This window comes from Takifugu rubripes, chromosome 15 (assembly GCF_901000725.2).
Source record: "Takifugu rubripes chromosome 15, fTakRub1.2, whole genome shotgun sequence".
Classification (NCBI taxonomy): domain Eukaryota; kingdom Metazoa; phylum Chordata; class Actinopteri; order Tetraodontiformes; family Tetraodontidae; genus Takifugu; species Takifugu rubripes.
In genome coordinates, this window is record NC_042299.1 from 14,332,322 (window position 1) to 14,352,798 (window position 20,477).

Here is a 20,477-nt window from a genome sequence, read left to right on the forward strand (position 1 = left end):
GGTCAGAGTTCTCTCCATCCTTATCAGAGACGCCATGTTCCTCTTTTATTTTGGTTCCTCTATTTTTTTTCCTCTTTAAGAACGTTCCTCTTTAATTAATTTACTCTTTAAGAACGTTCCTATTTAAGAACGTTCCTCATTAATAACATTCCTCATTAATAACGTTCCTCTTTAAGAACGTTCCTCATTAATAACGTTCCTCATTAATAACGTTCCTCTTTAAGAATGTTCCTCATTAATAACGTTCCTCTTTAAGAACGTTCTTTTTTAAGAAGGTTCCTCTTAAAAAACGTTCCTCTTTAATTATTTTACTCTTTCGGAATGTTCCTTTTTAATAACATTCCTCTTTAAGAACGTTCCTCTTTAATAACATTTCTCTTTAGGAACATTCCTCTTTAATAACATTCCTCGTTAGGAATGTTCCTCTTTAATAACATTCCTCTTTAATAACATTCCTCTTTTGGAACGTTCCTCTTTAATAACGTTCCTCGTTAGGAATGTTCCTCTTTAATAACATTCCTCTTTAATAACATTCCTCTTTTGGAACGTTCCTCTTTAATAACGTTCCTCGTTAGAAACGTTCCTCATTAATAACGTTCCTCGTTAGAAACGTTCCTCTTTAATAAAGTTCCTCGTTAGGAACGTTCCTCATTAATAACGTTCCTCTTTAATAATGTTCCTCTTTAATAACGTTCTTCATTAGAAACGTTCCTCTTTAATAATGTTCCTCTTTAATAATGTTCTTCTTTAGGAACGTTCCTCTTTAAGAATGTTCCTCTTTAATAATGTTCCTCGTTAGGAACGTTCCTCTTTAATAAGGTCTCCGTTACTTTCATCCCTGTTACACAAACGCACAGGAGCATCACATCAGGAGCTGATGTGATAGTCCTGATGTGATGCTCCCGATGTGATGCTCCCGATGTGATACTCCCCATGTGATACTCCTGATGTGATAGTCCTGATGTGATGCTCCCGATGTGATGCTCCCGATGTGATACTCCCGATGTGATGCTCCCGATGTGATGCTCCCGATGTGATGCTCCCGATGTGATGCTCCCGATGTGATACTCCCGATGTGATGCTCCTGATGTGATGCTCCTGATGTGATGCTCCTGATGTGATGCTCCTGATGTGATACTCCTCGTGTGATACTCCTCGTGTGATACTCCTGATGTGATGCTCCTGATGTGATGCTCCTGATGTGATACTCCTCGTGTGATACTCCTCGTGTGATACTCCTGATGTGATGCTCCTGATGTGATGCTCCTGATGTGATACTCCTCATGTGATACTCCTGATGTGATGCTCCTGATGTGATGCTCCTGATGTGATACTCCTGATGTGATGCTCCTGATGTGATACTCCTGATGTGATGCTCCTGATGTGATAGTCCTGATGTGATGCTGCTGATGTGATGCTCCTGATGTGATACTCCTGATGTGATGCTCCTGATGTGATGCTCCTGATGTGATACTCCTGATGTGATGCTCCTGATGTGATACTCCTGATGTGATGCTCCTGATGTGATACTCCTGATGTGATGCTCCTGATGTGATATTCCTGATGTGATACTCCTGATGTGATGCTGCTGATGTGATGCTCCTGATGTGATACTCCTGATGTGATGCTCCTGATGTGATATTCCTGATGTGATACTCCTGATGTGATGCTGCTGATGTGATGCTCCTGATGTGATACTCCTGATGTGATGCTCCTGATGTGATACTCCTGATGTGATGCTCCTGATGTGATGCTCCTGATGTCTTCGCTCTCTTCACACTGGGACTCTGGATCAAACACAGGATCCAGGATTGGAATTGACGAGAACCTGGTCCTGGAGCAGGAGAGCTGGCGGTTCCCAGGCGCTTTGGAGGCTCCTCGTGTTGGATTTGGTGGCCTCTAGTGGTCAGAATGCAGAACCGCAGGCTCCTCACCAGCAGACCGCAGGAGGTCCACAGGAGCTTCCCGAGCTACGTTAGGTGTATTTTGGTCCTTTAGTTTCTATCAAGCTTGTGACTTTAGTCCAGACGGAATAAAACCAATAACAACATGTCATCATGTCAGACAGATGTTTTACACCTGTACACGAAGGGTTGGAGTCAGATCCCATCCCTGATGGAACATCCCATCAAGTCATAGAAACCTTTCTACACGTGTATCACGCTAATCACCACCGCTTATCTCGGTTTAATCAGCATTTTCCCTCTTCTCATAAACACCTCTCTCCCCCCCTCCCCTCCCTCCCTCTCTCCCTCCCTCTCTCTCTCCCTCCCTCTCTCCCTCCCTCTCTCTCTCCCTCTCTCTCCCTCTGTCCCTCTCTCTCCCTCTGTCCCTCCCTCCCTCTCTATTTCCCTCTGTCCCTCTCCGTCTCTCTCTCCCTCTCCCCCCTCTCCCTCTCTCTCCCTCTGTCCCTCCCTCCCCCTCTCTATCCCTCCCTCTGTCCCTGCCGCCCTCTCTCTCTCTCCCTCTGTCCCTCTCCCCCTCTGTCCCTCTCTCTCTCCCTCTATCCCTCCCTCTGTCCCTCTCCCCCTCCCTCTCTCCCTCCCTCTCCCCCTCTGTCCCTCTCTCTCTCCCTCCCTATCTCTCTCCCTCTATCCCTCCCTCTCCCCTCTCTTTCCCTCCCTCTGTCCCTGCCTCCCTATCTCTCTCCCTCTCCCCCTCTGTCCCTCTCTCTCTCTCTCCCTCTCTCTCTCCCTCCCTCTATCCCTCCCTCTCTCTCCTGTCGCGCCGTCTCCTCTCCCGTCCCGAGAAATCCAGTTCGCTTTTTCCGCGAAGCCCCAAAAATCTATGAAATGTGTTTGCATGTTCCTCTCCGCGAGCGAGGATGTAGAGGTGGGATCGAGGACCGAGAGAGCTGGGGGAACCCACGCGTTCAGCCTCACAGAAAGTGCGCTTTTCCTGCGAACAACCGACGGCCGATCCGCTCTTCCCCGGCCCGCGCCTGCCGGTAACCAGCACACACTTTGTAGGATTGTGTTCTCGGAAACTAAGCTTTTTTCCTCGCTCTCTTGGCTGTGCCCCCCCCCCACCACCACCACCGTTTTGTCACCGTTGTGCACGACAGTCTGAGACGGACCGCTCGGACTGTGGGAGCCCTCCCCTCTCTGCTCGGATCTGCTTTGGTAGGTGCGAATAAAACCGGCTCCATGTTTGCAAATATGTAGATATAGAACGGGGGGGTGGGCGGCGCGGGATGGGTGCGAGAGGGGGTGTCAGAGTTTGTTGAAGTCTGCTGAAAGTTGGGATGTCATCCTCTGATATGATCATCAAGTTATGGCAGGGGGAGTCGGGGGCTCTCGTCCGTAAATGCGCGACTGCGGAGCAGAGGGGCGACCGCGCTCCCGGATCAGCGTGTCCGGACAAAAGGAAGCTATTTTCCTGGGCTTAATCTCGAAAAAGCTGCTTTTATGTGATGCTTTACCAAGCAGATTCCGTTTAATCGTTCCCCGCTGGACATTTTCCGATTTCTTGGTTTGTTTTTTGGTTGTTTTCCCCCTCCGAAGCAGCGTCTGTGTGTGTCGAGCCACCGACACGGATGATCGGCACCCTGCGCCACCGACGCCCGGTGCTTTATTGTGAATCAGCTGTTAATGATGCGGATCAAACTTGACGCTTCCAGCCGGAGCAATCACCTCGGTCCATATGGCTCTTTTAGTCGCCGCCGAATTTAATTCAACTTCTCGGCAAACTTGAGAACGAGAATCGAGTCAAAATGGGGGAGGAATTCGTGTCACCTGCTCTCTTTTTTTTTTGCGGTTTGTCCCTTTCTCATTGCCGTGAGAAAGTTGCCAGGTGTGGGCTGCTTTCGTTCCCGCCGCTTCGAGCACGTTGCTGGATGATTCGGAGCCGAAGCCTTCGTGCGCGCTTGTTTATTCCCTGCAACTTCTGTGCGCGCCGCCTCATTAAGGAGCGGAGGACGCGGCGGGCTGTGGACAATAGGTGAAGCCGCAAGTCTAATTATTATCACCAGGCTATTTAACTTCTTCCGCGTTCGTGCGCGTCCGGCGCGTGCGCGCGCGTCTGCCGCCAGGGGGTTAGGGGGGCTGGAGAGTGCGCGTCGCTCGCGGAGACAGAGTCCGCAGACAGCGCGTCTGCCCGGGGAGAGGTGGAGGTGGAGGTGGAGGTGGAGGTGGCGCATCCGCATCATCGCCTTCCGCCTCTGGAGCTGCTGCTCAACACTTCGCGACGGAACAAAACAAAGAAACCCGCAAAACCCCACAAAAACCACACTCTCTTATAGGAAATGAGATAATATTTTGTTTCCCACTGCCGTAAAAAAAAAAAAAAAAAAAAAAAAAAAGGGAGAAAAAAATAAAAAGCCGCGACCTGGCACCTGCACCGGCAGTGACGTCAGCGGAGGGAACTTATTCAAGACTTTGAGGAGCCCGAGGAGGAGGAGGTGACTGCGAGGATGTGAGCCAGATTTGGTCACTTAGCATATTAAAATGAACGCTAAATAATTCAGGGTTTCTTTTTTTTTTTCTTTTTTTTTCTCCTCCTGAAGGGACGTGCAATTTCCCCCCGCGCGCTGACACTGATAAAGGATTATCGTCTCTTAAAGTTGATCTCATCACGTCGCCGGGCGTTCTGCGAGGACCAATAAGTGCGTGATGAATATTTAAACACCCAGGATCGACCCAACATTCCAGATTCTGCTAATCACGGCGTTTGGGTTTCTGGCGGCGAGCGGGCCGAACCCTCTTCCCCGCCACTTGCCCCCGTTCCCTCCGGCGCCCGGCGATCGAGCCGGTCCTAGCGTCCATCCGTCCTCGGGCTCCGGGAACGTACAGACGTTTGTGTTGTGGTGGAGAGCGCGGCGACTATAACGGGAGACACCTGAGAGGGCCGCGTGCTAAATGAGCCGTTCAGGCTCACACAAGTGTCATTGTGCCGACGGCGTCCTGCCAGGACCGTTCCGCCCGTCGGGAAGGACTCATCATTTAACCGGGAATCGGATGGAGCTCTCATTACTCCCGCCGTCTGCCCGGATGCTGTTCCGGCTGCTAGCCTCCGACATCATAGGCGCGTTAGCCTCCTAGCTCAGAACCCTCCTGCTTCCTCCCTCAGAAGGGGGCGAGAAAGTGGCTCCATCCGCTCCGTTGTGACGGGTTGCTAATTCTCTCCGGCACCAGCAGCTTGGTTCTGCCCTCGCACCATGGTTTCCAGGATATCTGAGGGGTTCTGGCGTGCGAGGGCGTGCGAGGGCGCAACGTGCGCTGACCTATTGAACTTATTTTCTGGTCTGTGTTATGACAAATAAATGTGCGGAGCGAAAAGCTTCTGGGTTTGAGCCCCGGCCGTCCGTGCGAGGCCGGCGTGTGTGACACCAGCATTTACACGGGAGCTTAGGCTATTTAATTAATCATTAGAAAGTAAACATGCGCAGGCAAAGCTCTCAGCGCTTTTCATTTATTAACACTTCCAAATCAATGCTGTTGCGAACGCGTCCGTAAAGTGCGCGGTGGATCCGGGGCCGTCTGTTCCGCACTTTAATGTGGTTTCAGCGTTTGATATCAGGTGAACGTTCTTTGCTAGCGTGTCATTTAATCAATGGTGGAAAAACCAAACGATGCTTTCGAGTCGCATCTGCTAATGTGCCAAAAATCGACGCGACGCCGGGGTCTTCTGAAAGGAAACCGGAGGAGCCGGTGTAATTGGCCGTGACTGAAATCAGCTGTGATGCACCTCCTAATTGTCTATTCCACCTACTTTACCACTGCGCCAAGCTGCGCCGCAGATACACCTGCACTCGCACGCGCCAAAATGCCCCAAAAAAAGATTCTCACGCCTACTGGTGTGAGAATTTAGGCGTGCACGTGTGCTGCGCCCAGGCAGGCGGAAGTAAGGCGCTTTAAGGCCGCGTCCACTGTGGCAGCGGCATTTTCTACCCGTACTGACGCTACATTTTAGGTTCCTGTGGACACACACTCCAGGTTCAGGGGCGGTTTAGCTAACGACAGGTCATCTTCATCGCTCAAGCAGATGAAGCAGAAGCTCGAAAACTGATGGACGGATGCCGATTTAGTTTAACCAAACAGCCCATTATTGCATTATTGAGAGATTAGCGACGTTGGTGTGAAGGTCACTGTGCGTACATGCTGAGATGATGCTAGCTGCTAGCCACATGATGGGATCAGTACGGTGTTCAGGAGGGGCCAAACCTCCTTCACCGACCGTCTTTACTACAGCTACATGTTATTCCAGTCAGCTCGGAGCCATCATTTTAATGTGTGTTGATCTTTTGTCAGATACTATCACATGTCAATACTTACCTGACCCCCCCTTCAGCTAACGGAGCTTTCATTATCCGTATTACCCCACCTGCCTCTCGGGTCCGTAAACGTTCCGACAGCTACTCCGGGCGATTCTTTAGTCTAAGGAGACCTTTTTGTTGGGGCCACAAACGCGCCGCCGATGTTCCTGGCTCACTATTTCTCTGGGTCCTTTCATGGCTGGCGGGACGCCGGTCCGTCACGTGGACGGCGTTTTTACCCTTTTTTTTTGTCTCCTCCGTGGTGTGGGGACACATGAACCGTAACCGGGACACGTTGGACGTTGATATTTCCGCCTGTTTTTGTGCTGAGACAGCTGCAGGTGCCGTGAGTGCGGCTCTCGTGTGCCGTCGGCTCTAATTATAGCCCCCGACGAGTTCATTTGGAGACGTGAGGCGTGAGGCCTTAATGTGAACGGCAGCATTACCAGTGTTAACAGCGCTCCAAACTTAGGGTGGTTTACATCAACTACCCCCCACCCCCGGAGAAAATGATGCGCGAGCCTCTGCGTGTGTGTGTGTGTGTGTGTGGGTGTGTGTGTGTGTGTGTGTGTGTGTGTGTGTGTGCTCGCGCCAAATGTGTCACCACCGTCTCATCGTCACGCGCAGCAGGTGTTGCTGGGATTGACGCAAAGCAAGTCGGCGGCACTTTAAAGGATCGCGTCACGTCCGCACCACGACCGACCCCCCCCAGCCCCCCCCCCCAGCGTTTGGGTAGCAACATTTCTTAAAAGATAAATCCTCCGATGCCGGCACGTCGGCAGTTGGGGCTCATTTCCTGGCTGAATTAGCATGCAGCAGATCCGTTTCCCTCCGCTTTGATGGTGAACTTTCTCACCTCCAGGTCGACGTTCCAGATGATTCGACCGTTAATTACGAGGAATACTCGTGCTGATTAAGCACTTACATGGTTGATGGGGAAAAAACCAAACAATAAACAACCCATAAAACCAAATCTGCTGCCCAATAGTAAATCCTTCACATTTCCATTTTTGTCTTCGGAATTCACAAGTTGGACGTGGAGGCGTTGTCGATATCGGTCAAAAAGTGCTTGGAGGCCACCGCGCACGCCGCGCTTTTAACGATTTTGCGGCTCGGCCGAGACGCCGTCGGTTTGAGGCGCGTTCAGGAAACCAGAGTCCTGCACCGGCGCTCCGGAGAGAAACCGAATCCACAGGGCTGAGGGGCTGCGGAGCTGGCTCTGGTTCACTGGCGCCACATCCCCCTGAGCTGGTGAGAATGTGGGGGCTGTTCTCTTGCCTTTGAAGCTTTACCTCCCACTAATTCTGGCCTTCCAATTTCCACACACTGCACAGACACCCCCCCTCTCCAGTCCCCCCCCTTCCCTTTGTTTCCCTTATAAGGACTGGCCCGGCCATTTCCTCAGCGTTTCTGTGGGAGGGTGGTGGGCTTGTTTGTGAACACGGACAGGTCAGGAGAATAACAGCTCGCTTTTTCTGCTCGCAGATCAACGCTCTCAGGAGCCTTTTGCTAAAAGTCGGCGTGCGTCACCGCGTCGCCGCCCGGCGTGGCGTCGGCTGTTAGCAGCTCGGTGAATCCGGTTTAGCGTCGCCTCGTCCGATCGAATGTTTCCCAATCACCGACCCACAGATTCGGCCTTTCTCTTCGTGACAAGAACCCGTCAGATTCTACTAAACGCCCGAGTCAGAGAGAGAAACGTTACTTTTGCTGACTTCCTGTCATTGTCAGGTGACCTGGAGGAGCAGCACGCCCGACTGGGCCACCTGGTTTTACCGGGCGTCCAGAAACGTGCACGAATGAATCCCAACACATCAGAAATGTGAGATGTTTCTGTTTGGACGCTGACGTCTTTTCTCTCCCTGTGTGAAGCTTCCAGATGGCTCATGGAAGGACGTGGATGAGGCCGGAGCTATAGAGTGGGCACAAGGCTTTGGGGGCCCGGCTGGCTGATCGGAACGGATCTCACCGGGGAAAACCAGAACGGGCTGTGAAAAGGTCTCTGCTCCCCCTTCCTCGCTCCCCCCCTTTCCACCCTCACCCCGACCCAGGCGTTCTGGACCATGTCTAGTGGGCTGTCGGAGGGGGTCCGGACAGAAGACCAGGAGCGGAGTAAGCGCAAAGAGGGCTCTCCTGTGGTTGAGCGGCGGAACCGCAGCGGCATCATCAGCGCGCCACTCAGCCGGAGCCTGAAGAACTCCCGCACCCTCTCCCAGTACACGGCCGTCTCCGCCGCCAACGCCAATGGACACACGAACAACGCCGAGGCTAAAAGCCACTCGGCCAAACAGCAGCCGCCCCCGCAGCCGCAGCCCGCCGTCTCGGCGGCGCTGGCGGCGACCAAGTTGGACCGAACCCTAGAACAGGTTCTAGAGGGACAGAACGGCCTGCTGCACTTCGCTCAGGCGGCGGCGTTATTAAAGCGGGCCGGCATGGAGCACATGCTCCTGCCCGGGGGCATGGGAGTCGGGGTCGGCGGCGGCGACGCCGGTTCGGGGGCCGGCGACTTGGAAGGTACGTCTGTCACGGACGCCGTAGGTGGTCCGGTTGACTTCCCATACGGAGTAGGTGGTGGTTTTCCCTTCAACCCGGGGCTTTTCATCATGACGCCCGCCGGAGTGTTTCTGGCGGACAGCGCGCTGCACATGGCCGGCCTGGCCGAGTACCCGGCGCAGAGCGAGCTGGCCTCCGCCATCAACTCCGGCAAGAAGAAGCGGAAGCGCTGCGGCATGTGCCCGCCGTGCCGACGGAGAATTAACTGCGAGCAGTGCAGCAGCTGCCGGAACCGCAAAACGGGCCACCAGATCTGCAAATTCCGCAAATGTGAGGAACTGAAGAAGAAGCCCTCCGCCGCTCTGGAGGTAGGAGAAGGGTGAAGGGTGTCCTCCTTAAACATTCCCAGAGATGCTAGCATGTTTACGTCGATGTGTTCGGCTAATGGCGTCGATATCTGCGTGATGCGGTCGGCGCGAGGAGGGTTTATAGGATGGAGCCGCATAAGCCGGGAAATGACAGGTGGTGAGGTCCAGGGCGGAGGGCGAGCGCGCCGTGGGGTCGCTCTAATCTGTTACCCACAATCACCCAGTCTTTCAGTTCCGCGGCTAATTCAGGAGCTTAAACTCAACGCCGTTCCCCGGGTTTTCAGCGCCACGTAGCCGCTCGGCCGAGCGTCGGCCGTCTGGCCGCCGCGCCGCCGCGCCCTCCTTCTGCTCGCCTGAGCATGTGTTCGGAAAAGTGCCGGAGAAACACGTGCGCAGGCAGAGTGGCGCTAATTGTCAATATATGCACATAGCGTGGTTGGTTTTTTTTGCGTGGAATTGCACGTGCATGAGTGTGTTTGTGGCGGTGGGTGGGTGGGTGGGGGGTTGCATGTAACAAGGTCCATCTGGCCACAGAGCTGTCATCTGGAGCACCAGGTGTCAGCGTGGCTCATGTAACCCCCCCCCCCCCCACACACACACACACACACTCTGCTGGCCCTCATTCCAGTGACAGTCCTAAACGCGTCTCCAGAACGTTCTCGCCTGTTACCTCGGACGCTCTCGGTGGCCTAACTAACACTGGCTGTGCTAACACAACCACCAATCATGGAATCAATTCCAGCAGTTGTCCCACCTCAAGGGAAAATAACACAGTGATCAATGCATGTGTGGCGCTTTATGTTACGTAATGCAGCGCGCACGCTGACTCGGAGCGAATGTGAACGGTGGTGAATCCTAATGGACTCAAACTGGATCGGCGCTTTAAACTAATGGCTTTACGTTCCCCTCCAGCGAATGATTGATGCTAACTGTTTATCCCCTCTTTTGCAGTCAGAAATGTTGCTGCCAAGTGGCTCAAAGTGAGTTCGTAAATGCCAAATTCCGCCAACGGTGACGGCGCAGGGCAGCTAGCGCTGGGTGTTGGTTGGACGTGAACATGATGAGGGTTTTTCAGATCTTTAGCAGTTCAAATAACCCGCTGACATACTTGTGTCTTCAGCTATTTAGCTTATTTAGCTAACAAATGTGCGATTTTATGTTGTTTTTCTTGACACACGTTTGAATTTTGGAAGCAAGTCCCTCCCATTTGCCCCTCTGAGGGATGCTATCTAACATTAAAGTGATGACTGGGAGAATGGTGAGTTAAAAAATGGCCCGCTTGTTATTTTACAACTTCCCTGTATCAGTGACCCCTTTTTGTCGGAGCCGGCTGCTGTTAAAAGAGTCTAGAGTGAGGTCATAATTTGTGCCACATCAAATTAACTGCAGGAAAAGTCTCTTTCTCACACACTGAAAGGCTGAATATCCGCCAGTGCTGTTTTGTTCAGTCGCAAATAAACGAGAGGCTTCGATTGTCTGATGATGATTCACCACGGCGGCGAAGCGCGTTAGCGCGCTAGCGCGGACGCTCGGCGCCTCCAACCAAGAGGAATTTCATTTTAATTCGGGATTTGCGATCGATGTCCTCACTATGGGGAGGCGTGAAATTCAAAGATACCTGATCCAAATGTGCTGTGGTATTCATGAACATCGACGCCAGACGCCACGCTGCTCAGAAAGCTCCACGCTGCTGCTGTTTTCATAAGAAACACGCTCACGTGCACCATCAAACAGGCTTTTTTAGAAACCCAGGCACACTAGACTCACCACAGGTGGATTCCCGATGCTGCAGAAACATTAGATCTGCAGCAGGTGTGAGATAAAAGCGCGTTGTGTCTTAGCTTACTGTAAGATTACAAGATTATGAAATGATTCCATCTCTTGGTTTGGGTTGTTTTTATTGGCATCCGAGCTATGGGTCGAACCAGGCCACCCTGAGAAACTCCAGATTGGAACGTCGTAAACAACAGCGTGAATATTTGATCCTTCTAATGGGTCACGACAGTGTGAGTCGCGGACTTTTTACCGGGGCGTCTCCGGACATTCGGGGACTTGAGCTGCACCTTAAGGATGATCCGTACGGACCCAATTATACCTGTTTCAACACTGTTGTATAGGGGCCCCGCTAGCTTTGTAGCGGTTTTCACCTCTGTGTCGGTAGCGCTGTTGAAAATGCATGAATAGAACCAGGAAGTTCCCCTAACGACCACACGGGACAGCGAAGTAGCCCCGTGCGTTTGTCCTGTCGTCGGGCAGATCCACGATGGATCGTCGCCTTATGCTAGAGCTCTGCACTAGAAGGGTTTAAATGTTCGGGACAATCTCTTTAACTTTCAGAGAAGTCGGTAACCGGAGCTGTTTCCGTCCCGGACCTGGTGAAATGCGATTACGCCAACGTTCCGGCGTTCCGTGCCTCGTGTCTGTCCTGGAGTCTCGGCATTCCCCATTAGCATCAAGCGTTATCAAGTCACCGCTTTGTGTTCGTCGGGCGATTCGATCAGAGAACGCAGCCGCGCTGTCGGTGCGCGTGATGTCATCGGCGCCGGCTAAATGTCAGAGGACGAGATTCACGCAGGAAGTGCTGCGTCAGGACGGAGACCAGGGAGTCAGCAGGAAATCCCAAATGCCAGGACGGAGCGGATTACGTAACCTTGTCAGTTGTTTTTCATCTGCGGAGGAAGTTTGTCCTTAAAAGCTCCCGTCCCTGCTCCAGGACGTCCGTGGCGAGCTGCGTGTCACGCCCCCCCCCCCGCGGCGTCGCTCCTTCAGGTGCGGCTCACGTGTGCGGGAGCTTCACGTCGGTACCGGAGCGCGGTCCAGCAGCGCCGTGCTTATTTTAAGGGTGTTGACGGTTTCCATTGGAAGCGCACGGCGGCTCAAAGAGGAGCGTAAAATTGGCAAGTGAGGGGGAGTTAGCACGCCGAGGCCTTCGCCACCTCCTCGCTCTCTGGCTGAAGATGTCTGGATTTATTCTGGGAATGCTACATTCGAGAGTGGGAAGGCAGATCCTTTCTGCTCTAATACCCTCCAGTCGTGTCAGTCTCAGCCGCGGAGCCGGGGTGGGGGGGCAGTCGCTGTTGTTTGTGTGTCGCGGTGCGTTCGTGGTGCGTTCGTGGTGCGTTCGCTGCGCGGGGTCGCGACGGACGGAAACAGCTGAGTCAGGAGCTGACGGGATCCTTTGGGATCAGAAACTTGTTAAAGAAACGCCGGCGCTGTTTAAAGACTACCGGCGTCCGTGGGTGGGGGGGGCAGGAGACGCTCATGCGGAGTGACAGGCATGTAGATGGACACCAAGATAGGTGGATGTGTAGGGGGGAGGGGCATGAAGGCAGCCACAACGTCACGCCAGCCTCTCATCAAAGGGGGTCGGAGGTCAGCTTTGGTCCACAACAGAAGCGCCGGTGTCATCACGTGCACGTGCTCACGCATCCAGGTTCTTCCTTTCGGATTTATTCCCAGCGGAGGTCAGGATGTTCGGGCGGGATGTTGCCGACAGCGTGGCGCCCCAAACGCGTGCACGTGCTGGAGCCTTCAGGCTATACTAGGAAATAATAACCCCTCCCCCCCCCCCCCCCCCACCCCCGTCGCTCCTTGAAGAACTTCCGCCTCCCTCCGCTCGCCTCGTTTGGGAAGAACAAATCATTGATTTTATTGATTGGCCATTTCACACCCACAGATCCCTCCTGTTTGAACCTGCTGCCCCCCCCCACTGATTCCTCGCCTTTGATAATGGGAGAAAGCAGCATCCGCCGTTCCATGGAGCCCCCACGTCCCACACGCGTTACGTCACGTCGGGAGGGGCGGGGGGCACGGGAGAGGTACGGACGATTCATCCAGGTTATCCTGGAAACCCGCAAAAACCTGCATTTATTAATCAAACCGGGTCAAACAAGCGGAGCAGGGAGCAGCTCGGGGGCTCCGACTGTCAGATCATTCCCGACTGAAGTGAAAGCCGCGGCGCCACTTGTCAGTTCTCCGGAACGCCGTAATAGAAGCTGTAATTAAAGGTGTTTCCGAGTGGACCGAATGTGCACGAACGGGCAGCTGAACTTCCGGTTCCAGACGGGCACGTTAGCGTCCCCTCAGACGTGGCTCCGTCCAGCGTTCCCGATTAAGACCCCTGGAAAACCGTGCCTGGACGAGGATTGCACGTTAGCAGCCTGGCGGTTTCGGCGCGATTCCGGAGGTGTATTGTGAGTGCGCGCGAACGTGCACGTGCACCGCGTGTGGAGGAGTGCGCCTGCACTTGAATACATATTGGCCGGGCGCGAGAGCGTGTGTGGGTGCACAAATGTTTGCCAAGCTCCTCGGCTCCAGGCGGATCTGGCTAACGGAAGAAGATTCCACGCTGCGGAAATGCAGCGGCCGCCGCTGATCCCTGCACCTGCGTGCGTGCGTGCGTGCGCACGGGCGCGCTGATAGGCGCAAAGAGCGATGGGTAATGGGGAGGAAGCGGCTCGATCATGGGTGATGGTCGGAACAGCAGCGCCGGACGGCTAAATAATAAATGTGGCCTGTTGTGTTTTCCGAGAGGCCGGGATGGAATTCTGCTCTTAGGGCGGTTCGGAATCCACAAGAACTCTGAGGATATGAAAGGAATCAGGGTGTTTATCGCTGGAAAACTGAGAGTGGCTGGTTCTGGTGTGGGTCAAATCTCCTTTTTAAGGGTTTTCAGCGTGACCTTTGACCCCATCATTAAGCGTATGAACTGCTGTTGAACCTGCGTCTCCCTCCACATTAACAGTGACTTCTCCCCCCACCCCCACCCCCCCGACCCTGTCTTCTTTTTCTCCAAGAAGGTGATGCTTCCTACAGGAGCGGCGTTCCGGTGGTTCCAGTAGGACTCTTCCTCCTCCTACTTCCTCCTCATCCCTCCCCACCACCCAAAGCTCAGCCATCAAGTGCAATGCCAACGCCTGGATTGTCTCCGGAAAACAGACACTGGTTATTAAAAAAAAACAACAACAACAAACGAGCGACTAATAAAATTACTGGAAAAAACAAAACAAAACTGAACTTTCAGAAAAAAAGAGGAAAACCGCGTCGGGTCGAGCACCTGCTTATTTCTTGAACCAAAAATGAAGCGTAAAGAAAAACAGCTGTTTTCATTCCCTCTATGTTTTCGTACCTTTCGTCCTTTTTCCGACACCTTTTTTTTTTTTGGTTTCTTTTTTTTTCTTAATTTTTTTTTTTTTTTTCCTCATCGCTTCAACACGGAATTGGTCGTTGCCAGGAACAGGAAGCCGGACTGAGGTTGGACAATCAACTAATTTCTGTGTTTGGTGTTAATGTTGTTCATTTGTGGAAAGATACAGTACTTGTGTAGAGAATGTAAATTTACAGCTATATTTCAAACCTAGCGGCTAACGGCAAGCGTCATTCTGTCACATGACTTAAAGCCTCGTCTGTTTTATGGTTCATTTCACGGTGGGGGGGTCGGTGGGGAGGGGGGGGGTCGGTTTCAGTGGGTGAAAATCTTCTGACGGCTTTAGGGACGATCTCCAGAGACTGTGGACCCGGGCTGAAGACCAGAACCATCACTGCTGTAATTTCCCCCCAATCGTCCCTCCTTCCGGATCTCCAAAAACAAACAAACAAACAAACAAACAAAAGAAAGCGAGAGGAGTTGGTGGTGAGACTGGCAGCCTTACGTTACTGTGGCCCTACCGAGCACATGCCGGCGCCGCCCGGGGCGGGGACGGCGCCCGCTCCGGGTCGACCCGACGGAACGCACTGACACAAGATGACCGATTATTTTGTGTATTTTCTTTTTTTTTTTTTTTTGGGTTATATTTTCATGATTTTTTGTTATGTTGCTGGGTAGCTACAGCTTTTAAGAATAACCAATCTTTGTATTTGTTTAGAAAATTGGACTGGTTTTGTGAATAAAAAAGGAATGCATGTATTTGTGTCGAAATTTACCTGCCTGACGTCTGCGTGTCTTCCTGCGGCGCTGCTTTTTTATCGGCTGGCGACAGAAGTCATGTCATGTGACTCGGGGCGGTGCTTTGGATCCACCAGGCGACGGCTTTTTTTTTTTTTTCTAACCCGGCTTTTTCGCACCCTAACGTCCCCTGAGTCTGCTAAAATTTGCCCAAAATGAATTCAAAACGCTGCAAACACGTGATAATTCTAGAACTTTGTATATAGATTTGCCAGAAGTTGGTCATGTGACCTCCGCGTGGCTGTTGGAGGACGGCCCCCGCCGCCCCGCAGGTGACGTGGTGCACGTCCAACATCCTTAAAAAGCTTTGCTGCTTGTTCTATGGGCCATATTTCATGGCTAGTCCTGCCAATTTGTCATTGAGGTGGGCTTTCGCACCCTCCTATTATTGTGTCTTTCATTGTCTTGCGTCTTGTTTGAGGCAAATTGGTTTCCCCACAGGAGGAATCAATACAGATAATCCAATAGCTGATAGCATTAGCTCTCGGGAAGGCTGGTGGCGACCGGCCGCCGCCCTGCTGGGGGGAAAATATGTAGAAAAAAAACGTCTTGTTTTTATTTTCTTTTTGGGTCCTTGTGGATCTCCTTCCGCATTAGCAAGATCACAAAAATACGACCTTTATTTGCTGCCTCCGCCTGCCAGACGCCGACAAAGTTGACCCGAGTCTGGATAATGGCGGAAATGTAAATATGTGGTTTGAATTGCACCTTTAAGGGTGGTGGTGAAGTTAGGATAACGACACGGATTAGTGAGAGCAGGCCTGATTTAGAAACCCTTTTTATATAAAAAAAAAAATAATAAAAAATGGTCATCCTCGCGCGGCTGTTAGCGTAATTACTGATTCGGATGCCTCGGGTCGCTGACACCGCCGTGAATTTCCATTTCCTAAGTAATGATTCTCGGTGATTTCCACAGCTCCGTAGTCGCACTTTCATATCCAGGTGGAGACGTCGATGCAGATTTGTGCGGCAGCCGTGGAGCCGAATGTTTTTAATTAGCGGTGGAAGGCCCAGTATGGCGCGCTTGTGTACCCGTTCGTGATCAGCTTGGCGAGCGGAGGGTTGGAGAGTGGAGCTGTATCCCCTGCTTTCCCCCCTGGTGACAGTGCTGGGTTAGTGCCATCGCCATGGCAATTGGGGGAGCGAGTGTGTGTGTGTGTGTGTGTGAGAGCGGGATGGAGGGATGGGGGAGTGGCGGCGGCTGAGGCCTTTCATTATTAATGTGCACCGCGGCGTCCTTACCTCCTCTGAGCCCGCACAGCTCACTGCCTGACCTGCCATCCAAGGGAGAGGACGGGGGGGTGGGGGGTGGGGGGGAGTTGGGGGAAGGGGGGGGGGGGGCAGGCGGAGATAAAGAAAAAGAAGTGAGCCATACAGAGAGAATGGGGAGGCTACGGTGTGCAGGCGTACGTGTACGAATCCACTCACGTAGTCTTATTTCCCATTCACGCCTCCAACAGGAAAATGAGTGTTTATGTGTGTGTGTGTGTGGGGGGGGGGGGTAGTTGGTCTGGGGGAGGAGGGGGGGGTAGTTGGTAGTTGCTCCCGGGTGTGGCTGCAGGTGCCCACTGAGGTGTAGCAGCGCTGAGGTTCAGGTGGGCGGGGGGGGGGGGGAGAGGGAGGGGGTCCACGTTGTGTTGCTGCAATGGGGGGGGGGGCAGCCTGGTGGCAGGCCTGTCACACTGGGAAAAATCCTGGAATCTTATCGCCGCCTCACAGACGCTGAGCAGCACTGATCTACTCACCCTCATTGCCAGCAGACATGCCCTTCCCCCATCCCAGTGCCCCCGCGCAGGCTGGCCCCTCCTCAGATCGCTCGCCACCTTCCCCGAGCGGGGAGATAGCGGGAGCCGATGCGGTCTGATTGCTGAGGAGGGCGAGGAATGCGGCTCGTGAAGTGCGCGCGGCGCGGCGCGGCGCGATGCGGGGCACGCGGAGGCCCCCGAGATCCGGTCGGGCGCGTTAACGCGAAAATCAGAAACTAAACTTTTTAACTTTCGTATCAAGTGCGGAGGAAAACACCGAGCGCTACCCCTCATTAGCATCGGCCCGGAGAACTCGCCACATTATCCGCAGCAGGAAATAGCTCGGAAAAGCACGTTTCATTAAGGCGGGCTGCGTTATTTGCTGCGTCATCGCCAGAAACGGGCGCGAAAAGCTTCGTCTATAATAGCGGGATCGGTTGAAGAATAATATAAATCTATTCTTTTTGATAGACCTCGCAGCTTTTCTGCGAACGGATCATTATTTACTCACGCAGACCCCGGAACTGGCAGGAACATCAGATAAGGAGGGATTTCAGCTAAAAAAACAAACGAACACAAGGCCCATAAATCTATAAGTTGTCTACGATAAATCAAAAACAAGGATTCTGCGCTCACATGTGCTGTAATCTGTCCCATCCAGAGCAACATCAGACAACATTTATCATAGATTATTGGAGATGCTTATTTTGATTTTCCATCCGGGCCTTCACGCGGCTGGCGTTAGCTAAAGACGCTAACGACAACAGTAGCTGACGACTTGTAATAAACTCAGCTCCCTGCCGCTAAAAGCTAATTCGGCGACGCCATCAGCTGTAAAAGTGCATCTTGCTGTCATCCATCACAGACGGCCACCTATGATGATAATATAATCTAAAATGTGTAATATAATATAACGTCAGTGGCGCAATTAAACAGCGAAAACTGATCAAGGTTCGAGATTTACTCATGCATTAAATCATACAGCATAAACGCTTCCATAAAACACAGAGACGTGCATAATCTCCCGCTCTCATTCGCGCGCACACACACACACGCACACACACAAGGACACATGGGAACAGATTAAGTCCAAATCAATGGCTGTGGCTGGACTGGGAGAGAGATTTCACCCAGGGTTCTCGTTAAGGTCTGACACATGCGGCAGAGGCTGGAGGGAGTGTTATTACCAGGGTGATGGTTGATAAGACACTCGTTTCTCCACGGTGCGTCCCGCGGGAAAATGCATCGTGCAGCCATGGAAACCATAAGGCTAGGTGTTATGCTATAATTGGGCCAGCGTTTTGAACGGTGCAGCTGCACTGCCAGGTACGCCGCTGTCTTCAAATGAGAAATTATAGCGGAGCCGCAGCGGGGGGAAAGCAGCAGCTGAATTTCAGGGACCAGATTTTCTTCCGCGCTTCTCCTTCCTCGATTCGCTTTTTCGTCAGAATATCCTGCGAATGTGTCAATAAAGAGCGGTTATCAACCGAATAAAGACACACACACGAAAAAAAAAACCTGCCCCACAAACAAACAAAATTTAGAAGAAGTCAACCCAAGAGGAGACGCTTGGGAGCCCATCAATGGCGCCTCTTCGTCACGCCGCAGGGTCACGTTTGAATGTGCAGCGCGGCTCAAAACCGCAGCGGTAAGATGGAGGCAGGAGGAGGGAGGAGGAAGGAGAAGGAGGGAGAAGGAAGGAGAAGGAGGGAGGAGGAAGGAGGAAGATAGCGACGGGCCAATCCCTGCTCACTCTCTGTAACTTGCTTGATTACGATCAATTTCCCTGGTATCGATGGCCTCCCCGGCCCCGAGCTACACGCTCGCTCCCGCACTTTGCACGCTACGTGCTCTGCGTATTGTGACGGGCCCCGCAGCCGGGCCCGACATCTCGGACCCCTGGACCCCTGGACCCCCCCGCCTGCGTTTCCATGACCCCGGCCTTGAGAAAGAGCCGGGGAGCCGCCTGTTAGACGCCAATCGGAAATCACAACCTTCTCCAAGTGTTATTTTATGTTTAACTCCCTTTGTGATCAATTTTGCACTTGTCAATTATTCCATAAGGCGTTCTCGTGTGTGTGTGTGTGTGTGTGTGTGTGTGTGTGTGTGTGTGCCCCACGTTCAGCAGGCAGCTGTGAATTTCTCTTGTTTCTGCTGGACTAAAGACAGGCTGGATGGTGTAAATACAGCAGCATTTACTCACTTCTGCTTAACTATTGACCAATGGAGTGGGGGTGGGGGGGTGGGGGTGTGTGTGGGGGGGGGTGGGGGCAGGAGTTTAAAATGCTGACATGAAGTTTAGTCACGACGTTGCAGGATGTAGAGCTCTAGATTCTGTGTTTGTCCTGAGGAATACAAAACCATCCTCCCTCCAGCGTCCCGCTCGTTCCTTCTCCGCACACTTGGCTCACTCGATCCGAATTAATTGCGTCTGTGCGCACGGCCGGGGGTTTGGGGGGGGGGGGGGGGTGATACTGGGGCAAAGGGAGAGAGGGTTAGTCCCTTTGTTGGGCTGGACGTGACACAAGGGGGTTCATTTGAGATTCTACCTCCCGTGTGGCTCTTGGTTTCACTTTAATGACCCCCTCCGTTCGCCTCTTCCTCCTCTTCCTCTTCGGTCCGGTGCCGTACGCCGTAATCCTGGATCCATCGTCTGCCTGTCAACAGCCCCCACCCACCCATGCACCTCCAGCCATCAAAGGCCCAACTCCACCCCAGTGTTTCCTCCGCTGTCATCTATGAATTAGACGGAAAAGGGAATCAGGTCATTAACGGCGCATCGCAACAAATGTATTGATTTGCTTAGGAGCCCAATTCTACCTACGGAAGCGTCTGGGACCATGTGCTTTACACTTGTCTGTGTTTGTCCATGTGTGCGCGTGCACGTGCGTGCGTGCGTGCGTGTAGCAGGAAGCCCAATGGACAGCAAACTGCTGCAATGTTTACCGCCGCTACGCTGCGAGCGTCGCCAGGAGCGCGATAGGAAAAAGCTTCAATAAGATAAAGCAGCACGTTCTGCATAGCTCTCTGCAGGGGGCTCTGTCACACACGCACGCACACACACACACACACACACACACACACACACACACCGATCCCTGTGTGCGAGGTGGGGGTAGAGTGGTGTGGGCTGTAGGACGCCGGTCCACAAGGTCAGAGGGAGCGGTGCGTATGGTTGTTTTCCTCGCCGCCCGCCCCCCCCCTCCACCCCCCTACCCCCCCTCCTCTCTGTGCTGTGCTGCCTCCCCAGGTCTCTCTTCTATCTGGTCAATACCACCACACAGCTTCTGGCGATCAATGGAGGGTCAATACTTCTCAGACGCCTGCCTCTTTGTGCTCACGCTGATTTAGCTACCACCTAGCCTCTCTTTTTTGTAGTTGTTGTTGTTTTTGCTCGTTCCGCTCGCCTCCCTGTTTTGTTTACGACCTCAGCTCTCACTTAAATACGTGAACCTGCCGAAATTAGAGAGACCGAATTAAATTCGAGAGGCTGAGCACAGATTTTCTGCCAATTAGCTTGATTCTTAGCATCAAGCAAAACATCTGCGGCGGCTTTTTGGCTGACAAAAAAAAATAAATAAAAAAGACAAAATCAGGAAGCAACTGAACGTTGTTTGGAGGCCTTCTGATGGGTTTTCCGGGCCCGGTAGTTCTGAAGGCGCCTGCTACACTCAAGC

General features: G+C 52.8%; 1 protein-coding gene across 6 annotated transcripts; it reads left to right on the plus strand.

The window, feature by feature from the left end:
- Window positions 1-2,771: 2,771 nt before the first annotated feature.
- On the plus strand, window positions 2,772-15,029 carry cxxc5a (CXXC finger protein 5a). 6 transcript variants are annotated; one of them, XM_029848517.1, is made up of 4 exons: window positions 2,775-2,947; window positions 3,065-3,126; window positions 8,123-9,111; window positions 13,908-15,029. In XM_029848517.1, exons 3-4 carry the CDS (start codon window positions 8,314-8,316, stop codon window positions 13,950-13,952), a joined length of 843 nt encoding a protein of 280 aa, XP_029704377.1. In that variant the 5' UTR covers window positions 2,775-2,947; window positions 3,065-3,126; window positions 8,123-8,313; the 3' UTR covers window positions 13,953-15,029. The 6 variants fall into 6 exon arrangements, with proteins under 6 accessions (XP_029704378.1, XP_029704377.1, XP_029704376.1 ...); XM_029848516.1 differs by having other exon boundaries at window positions 3,065-3,122; XM_029848518.1 differs by having other exon boundaries at window positions 2,772-3,122; window positions 13,911-15,029.
- The last annotated feature ends 5,448 nt before the right edge of the window (window positions 15,030-20,477 follow it).